The sequence below is a fragment of the Rhododendron vialii genome, chromosome 3a, assembly GCF_030253575.1.
Source record: "Rhododendron vialii isolate Sample 1 chromosome 3a, ASM3025357v1".
Taxonomy (NCBI): domain Eukaryota; kingdom Viridiplantae; phylum Streptophyta; class Magnoliopsida; order Ericales; family Ericaceae; genus Rhododendron; species Rhododendron vialii.
The window spans coordinates 6,926,663-6,935,042 of NC_080559.1; the positions used below are offsets into that span (position 1 = coordinate 6,926,663).

An 8,380-nucleotide genomic window follows, 5' to 3' on the forward strand; every position below is an offset into this window, starting at 1 on the left:
CGACACATATAGAGCCAAAAAATTTGGGCAGTAAATTATTGTTCCTAGTGGGGCACATCATTTTACGACCTTATAAATGCATGATGGAAATGGAAAGCGAGGAGTCAAGAGATAATGAAATCAAGGAGTTCAATTTTGTTCCGTTAATTTGGTCCGATTTGGCACTAATTTTACCACTAAATTGGTTTACACGATTTTGAAACCGTGTAACCCGAGACTGGACCAAATAACTTCGGTGTTGGTCTAGTTAAGTTTATTCGATTTGATCCAATACACTCGGTTTATTCAATTGAATTTGAGCCGTATATATATAATAAAGCTCTGAGACAAATACGAATAGATAAAATATTTAATTGAGTCTAGAAACAACTTCTACGCAATTCGTGTGTGCCTTGAAAATTTTCAAAAAAAGGGCCCCATAAAATGGCATTAAAAAACTCTGAAGTACTTGTGAAGAAACGATTTCTATGTATGCTAAATCCATCAAACCAAATCTTGGAGATGCTCGTGCCCAAATCTTGGCCGTCTGAGTAAACATCAGTTGGGTGGTTGGTTCGGTGTAAGTTTCTCAAATTGTCCTTCATTTGGAAAATAGATCATCCGTGCGGTCCAACCCGGAGTGGACCCCACATAGGCGTCGGTGGCCGTAGCTGAGTTCTATTTTGGGTAATTGATATTTTATACCAAAAACCTTACAAGATGCCACAGGGGCATACATACTCCAAGAAGAAAACAACTACCCAATCGAGGAAAAACCCACAACCAGCTAAAGCTATCAACTGAACAAATAGGAGTTTTAGATATATCCGGTGAAAAGAGAGCAAGGATATTAGGGTTCGTTTGGATGCGGGATTAGATTTAGAGGTATTATGTAAGAATGGGAGATTAGATAGTAGGGGGTATTAGTTAATATAGGATGGCCCACATTTATGTGATGTTTATGAAAGGGGTATTAATTAAATAGTAATTGGTTTAGATGGAGGATTAATTTGGGGTATAAGAAAGGGGAATTGATGTAAAAAGCTGTTAAATGACTTTTTTGCCCTTATACAGTGTTTATGACAAAATTTGTTAGTTTGATTATAATTAGAATAAATACGTGCTTTTTTGAGGTTCAAGGGACAGAAAAAAAAAAAAAGTGCAAGGCTTGATTTTGGGGAAAGTTGAGAAAAAAAATTAAGTGTTCCAAATTTCAATCCGTTTGAATGGGTGGAAAGATTTTATTTTTCTGATCATTTAATTTTAAAGGGTCTAAATTTTGACTCTAGGACTCTTGTTGGTTAGTCCTAAGATATTTAGTTGTAGGACTTTCTTAGGGCTAATCAAAGAGAGTCCTAGAGTCAAAATTTAATTATTACTATTTAGGATAAAATGATCAGAAAACTAAAATCTTTCTATCGGTTCAAACGGATTGAAATTCGGAGCACTTAATTTTTTAACCATATTTTTTAATATATAAACTGCAGGTTGAAAAATTAAGTGTTCCAAATTTTATTCTGTTTGAATGGGTGAGAAGATTTTCTTTTTCTGATCATTTAATTCTAAAGGGTCATAATTAAATTTTGACTCTAGGGCTCTCGTTGGTTAACCCTAAGATATTTGGTTGTACGACTTTCTTAGTGTTAATCAATAAGAGTTCTAGAGTCAAAATTTAATTATGACCATTTAGGATAAAATAATCAAAAAACTAAAATCTTTTCACCGATTCAAACGAATTGAAATTTGGAATGCTTAATTTTTTTTTGCTTTTGCTCATGAAATGGGTACCTGGGGTTGAAACGGGGAATTACGAGGGATACAATCGTCCGAAATGGAAGGGAATTAGGAGGTATTACATAATAACATGTCAGACCCTATCCATCGGTAAGACCCCCTCAACCGGTCTTAGCAGGTATTATGGAAGAGGGGCCAAAGATAAAAACCCCTCCAACTAGAATTGCTAAACGGGTTCATAGTTGGGGCCCAGATACTAAAAGGATGGATTGTGGTATCCCTTTCACAATACCCCTTCCAAGCAGGCCCTTAGTGCGGAGAGGGTCACCTCTCAATTTTGCACTGGTTTCATTTCTCAAACTTTTTTCATACCACTCTAAACTTTGAACACCATAGAATCCGCCAAACGGGTCCATCGCTGGGGCCCAGGTACTAAAAGGATGGATTGTGATATTCCCTTCACAATACCCCTTCCAAGCAGGCCCTTAGTGCGGAGAGGGTCACCTCTCAATTTTGCACTGGTTTCATTTCTCAAACTTTTTTCATACCACTCTAAACTCTGAACACCACAGAATCCATGGAGGAGGAGAGGATTGAAACGACGATGAGCAACTTACCCCCTGAAATCCTTCGCCTAATCGTTTCATTAATCCCATTGAAAGAGGCTGTAAGAACCAGCACTCTCTCCACCTCATGGAAAACCCTCTGGACTCCATTCCAAGTCGAATTCGACTCCGACCCGAATCAAATTACCAGTGATACCGACGATGAAGCTAGCAAGAAGATAAATCAAATCGTGGGTTTGCTCTTGAAGTCCTCCAGTTCTCCAGAGCTTTGGAGACTTTCTCTCCAAACGGAGAAGACACAGAAACCTCTGTTTTTCTCAGCTGCCAAGGGTGGGGAAGGAGGAGGAGAGCTCCGTCTAGATTTCTTTGAAAAGGGAAAAGAAATCAAGAGCAATTTTAACTTGGTTTTCGATCCGACTCCTAGAATCTCCAATTTCTCTTTATCGATAAAGACTCTGCATCTGGTTTCAGTCAACAAAATTACTCACAACTTGGTTTCGACTCTGTTTTCCAGCTGCCGGTTTCTCGAGGGCTTGAAGCTTGAGAAATGCAGTGGGATTCAGAGCATCGATATCAAAGCAAGTGATTCTCTCAATAGTTTTGAAGTGGAGGGTTGTGAAGAGGTAGAAAGTATTGCGATTTCTGCACCGAATTTGAAGTCCTTGTGGTACAGAGGAGCACTTCCTCTGATTCAAATAAATGGATGTCTGAATTTGGTTGATGTGGTGCTTGATTTGAGAGAAGGTTTTGGCGGAAGTGAATTTGATTGTGAGGATGTTTTGAATCTTCTTTTCTCTCTCAAGGATGTTGAGATTCTCAAGATTAGTGGGTGGCTTCTTGAGGTATTTTTTTTTTTCGTTTTCTTTTGGTGTTTTAATTTTCCTTGCTTCTTTTTGGCTTAAAATCTTTTGATTACATCCTTTTGGTGTTTTTAGAACTAATTTTTCAAAAAGTATTTGAAAATTTATCTCGGAAATTAGGAGCGGAGCCAGAAATTTTGGTTAGTGAGGTCACAAATTAGATTCATATGCAACTACATTTTTTCTACGTAGAAGTCCAAAAATAACTAAATTAAGATGTTAATTATAAGATCGATATCAACAAATAATTTATTTTTGCCTCATAATTGGCCCCAAAAAACATGTTATATTTGTAAAATAATGCATCATAGTCTCATTTCTAGCATTATGAACTCTTGAAAAGAAGATAACGCTTGCGATTTATATGCATTCCAAACAAATTAGGACAATGTAGAAATTTTTTGTGGGGTCAAAATAGCAAAATTTGGTTGCATACTATCAAATGTTTTGGTGGAAGATCAAAGTGAGTGGGTTCTATCCTTTAGTGCCTTCGCCCATGTAGGAAATAACAATCGAGCAGTTTGAGAAGTTTTTTTTTTTTTTTTTTTCCTTCACTTTATTGGAAATTTTTTTTTTTTTGAAGAAGGGTATATGAGTAATTCCTCGAATGCTCAATTTAACTTTATTGGAATTTCTTGAATGCTCAATTTGTTATCTAACTTCAACTACTTTTTCCACTTCAAAAAAGCGGTTGTGTGCAGCAGGGGTGATTTTCGGAAGGCTTCAGTTCAGATTCGACAAGTTGAAGGAATTAAGCTGGTTTGATGCTTCGATGAACCAGACAGAGAGGGATTCATTGGCTTGCTTCTTACACATATCACCTCACTTGGAAAAATTGTTCATCATGGTGAGAGAATAATAAGGAAGTAATGAAACTGATACATAACCAAAACAATGTACTCCCTTCGTCCCATTTTTAAACTCCAGTATTTCATTTTGAGCTGTCCCATAATAAGTGCCCATTTTGTAAAGTTAGTGAGTAAAAATTGGTATATTTTTCATTTTGCCCATAAAAGTAAATTTCATTTTGAAAAGTTAGTGAGTAAAAATGTAATGATAATGTCTCCATAGAGGGTAAATAGGAAAAAAGGGGAGATAAAAGTTGATGTGAAAAGTTTAATGATGATATTTTCTAAATAAGTTGGAGTTACGAAGCAAGACATTTAAAAAAGGACGGAGGGAGTACTATTAAGCAATTTTTTCTAAATGGTAGGGTTGTGATAATAGAAATCCATGTAAGCGAAACTTTCATCTAACAAAAAAAATATACATCTGATTAATCGAGTTGCACGTAAGCTGACCTAGATATCCAATTATCAAAAATATTGAAAAAAAAACTCATCTAACAAGCCATTAAAGATTTCTTTTTTTCATGAATATTCTGAAAAACTCTCTTCGTCCCCTTTTTAATATTCCAATATTTTATGTGTCCATTTTTTAAAGTTAGTATGTAAAAGTTGGTACATTTTTCATTTTATCCTGAAAAATAAATGCCATTGAAAAAGTTTGTGAGTGAAAGTGTAATGATTCTATATGTCTCCATAAAGGATAATTGTGAAAAATTATATAAAAAGTTGAATGTACGAAATAGGACACTTAAGAAGAGACGAATGGAGCAAACATTAACTAAACTTATATAATTTGTTTCTTATGAATGTGGTTATCTATAATTCAGTCTGAAATATTCCTCTTTTCTCATACCTTATTTTGAAGGAAAATACAGGTCAAGGTTTTTCCAAAGAGAATAAATTCTCTCCGGCTAATGAGGAAATCCAGCCATTTCCGCTCCACCAATAAATGCACGACACCTCAGCAATTGCCTTTAAAGGCTTTAAAAAGTCACCTGCAAAACAGGGCCTTCCTTTTTTTTTTCTTTTGCTTTTGGTCACAAATTACAACCTGAGTACAAGTACTGTGCTTACTTTAGGGGTCGGTATTTTATTCTATTACTTTCCCACAATTACAGAAGTAGACTTTCACTATTCTATTGAAAGAGAAGCCCAAAAATCAGCTAACAGTAAAAATAAACGCACCTTTCCTTTCCTCTCTTTTTTTTTTTGTCGTTCCACTAAAGGATTTTTGAGCTTTTTGTTTCTGTCCATATTTAGGGTGAGTTCTCCTAAATTTATTAGAAAATAAGTTGGCTTGTCCTTATTTGATTTAATTTTTTTTGCATTTGTTAGTTTTGCTCCAAACTTTTGTGGATTATTGATTCGCCTCGACGAGAGTAATTAGAAAAGTAAATTTTTTTTACTAAGTCATTGACTTATTTTGTTAAAAAATGGTTATTTTCCAAAATATTTTGGTATAAGTATAAAAAAATTTATTTTTCCGATTCCTCTCGTTGAGACGAATCAATAATCCACAAAAGTTTTGTGCAAAACTAAGAACAAAACAAATGTGGCCTCAAAAAAAAATTCGCGTTTGTTAGTTTTGTGTCAAAATTTTTGTGGATTATTGATTCGTCTCAATGAAAGGAATCGGAAATGTAAAAAATTATGACTTTTACCCAAATATTTTTTTCAAATATCTAAGATAAAGCGGAAAAAGCCGGTTTTATATTGGATATTTCAAAACAAATTTGGGTAAAAGTCATAATATTTCTTACTCTTCCGATTCGTCTTGACACGACGAATCGATAATTCACAAAAGTTAGACTTAAATTTAGTAAATACTACGAAAAGAACTTGAATAAGAACAAAAGTCCAAAAATCCCAAAAATCTAAGCATAACGGTTACAAAGGGAAAGAAATGTCGTTCAAATTCAAAAACATGGAAACATAATGGAATAACCAACCCTAGTTAAAGTAACCATAGTACTTGTACTGTTGTAAAGCCCTCTGTTTAAGAACGTCACTTTGACACTTTACAAAGAATTTAAAGGCATTCGCTGAGGTGTCATGCATTAATTGGTGGGGCGGAAATGGCTGGGTTTCCTGATCAGCCGGAGAGAATTTATTCTCAACAGAGTTAATCGATCAAATATATGAGAGAAAATAAATTTTCTTCACACTCTCTTTGTGCAACTTCATTTTCTTTCATTTTTTATTATCAGCATTTTTTCCTCTTCCTAATCGAACGGACTCTTAATTCATTTGAATTATGTGCAGATTGATCAAAACTTGAGCTCCATCACCTGCCCATATTTCCACCAATTTTGGCACGAGCCTCACTTGTGGATGGACTACTACGAAATGGAGACGTCGAATGTTTGTCAACTTGAACGTCTGAAACTCATTCAATTGGAAGGTTTTACAAATGAACAGAATGATCAGTTGATGATGCTAATGGATCTTTTACTTAGGAAGTCAATTGCTCTTAAATCCATGACTGTAATATCACCTGAAAAACAGTCACGGCGGGTCACAAAAATTCCCAAGAGTCAGTTGAACCAGACATCCGCGTGCAGTCCGAAGCGATTAGTTATTTCTTCTCCGAACAAGGACTACTTTTTTGGATTAATCGAAGATGAAAATAGTTTCCGCTGGTTGTAAATTTAGGTGTTCAAGCTTTTGATTTGTAAGGAGGGATGCATAGACCCACAACAAGCAGTGTATATGGCGGTAAGGGATGCGGAGGGATTTGTTAATTAACGCTGTTGAAAAGCAGCAAGAAAGAATGACTTGGGAAAGGGCTGGCCGGACTCGCAATGTAAGTAGGTGGAGTGCGCCGGTAAGTGGTGAGCTGAAGGTTAATGTGGACGGAGTGTGGAAATATGTGCTAGGCCAAGGGACACTACAAAAAAATGGTCTATCGCGAGGAAATCCAAAATTCGTCATGAAATGGTACCTTTTGTCGAGGAAATAGTTTGTTGGGGATTTTGTTGCTGCCAGAGCTTGTTATATGGGGGAGACAGATTCGGCACTGTGCGCGGAAGCTTTGGCGTGGAGAGCAGCTTTGGATTTCTGACTGATGTTGGGTCTGAGATCAATTGTGGTGGAAGGGGATCCTCATCAACTGGTTAGAATTTTATATACAGAAAAAGTTGTGTGCCCGGCAGGAGCGGATGTGATTATAGAAGATATTCGAGGGGCAGTGCCTAATTTTTTTGTTGTGAATTCCGGTTTGTTCGGAGAATGGATAATTCAGTTGCTCATGTTTTAGCTAGTTCGGGTTTGCGTGGTCCTGGTCTAAGGACTTGGAAAGCTAGGCCTCCTATTTGGTTATTGAGTTCTCTTGAGCATGATAATCACTGTCTTTAATGTGTTCTTGTTGATTATTCAATAAAATTCCTACCGTTTTGACAAAAATAAAAATAAAAGCTTTTGATTTTTGATTTTTTCCTTTGGGAGGGAGAGGAGTGAAATGTCGTAAAATGGAAGGAATTGTATATATGGCCCTACAAAAATAAGTGACAGAATAAAGCTCAGAGATATCATAAAAACACTGTCGACATAATATTATTTCAGACCGGACCGTTCAAAACACTTTTGGATGATCGAGATTGAGTTCCGTAAACATTTGTTTATGAAGAATTTCCACAAATATAGCAAATCTAACACAGAAAACTCAAGATTCAATCAAGAAGAAGAGAGAGAAAGTCTACGGTTTTGTATTCTTATTTTCGTTGAATTCGTTACAAGAGAGAGCCCAGACTTTTATATCCCAGCTAATTACATTGCTAATTACAACAAACTGATTACCTAATTCCCTAATCACAACAGATCACTAACCACCTTAACTAATCAACACCTGACGTGGCAGTTGCATTGGAGCGAGCTGAACTTGAGTTATGATCAGGTGTGGACACCTTTACACCCCCTTGCAAACTTAGGGGTGGGGCACCAACTCTGAGTTTGGATTTGAGAAGCTGAAACCCGGAAACGGACAAGGCTTTGGTGAAAATGTCAGCTAACTGAGCCTTAGATAGAGCACAATTTTGTTATTCACAACTTGATCTCTGATAAAGTGGTAATCAATTTCAATATGCTTTGTCCTTGCCGAGCAAAAAAAAATGCTTTGTCCTAACATGGAACACAAGATTACAAGCCAAAGCTATGGCAGATTTATTATCACAACACAAAACATGAGGAGTAGATGAAGGAAAGTTCATAAAACAACTGTTGCAACTAGACTCAATGAAGAGGATTTTTCCTTTGAAGTATTGAAACGGCACAACAATTCACTAGAAATTCAACAATCAAAGAGAAACAAGATACCTTGATAAATTCAAAACAACTTACTTTCCAAATGATTCTCCAACTTTGAAATAACACAAACAGATTACAATGTAACTACTAC

The 8,380-nt window shown here is 36.0% G+C and overlaps 1 protein-coding gene across 2 annotated transcripts; it reads left to right on the plus strand.

Annotated features, from left to right (window-relative positions):
• The first annotated feature begins 2,179 nt into the window (after positions 1-2,179).
• Positions 2,180-7,400, plus strand: LOC131318501 (F-box protein At2g39490-like). 2 transcript variants are annotated; one of them, XM_058348321.1, is made up of 3 exons: positions 2,180-3,121; positions 3,828-3,986; positions 6,250-7,400. In XM_058348321.1, exons 1-3 carry the CDS (start codon positions 2,291-2,293, stop codon positions 6,631-6,633), a joined length of 1,374 nt encoding a protein of 457 aa, XP_058204304.1. In that variant the 5' UTR covers positions 2,180-2,290; the 3' UTR covers positions 6,634-7,400. The 2 variants fall into 2 exon arrangements, with proteins under 2 accessions (XP_058204304.1, XP_058204305.1); XM_058348322.1 differs by lacking the exon at positions 3,828-3,986 and having other exon boundaries at positions 2,208-3,121.
• The last annotated feature ends 980 nt before the right edge of the window (positions 7,401-8,380 follow it).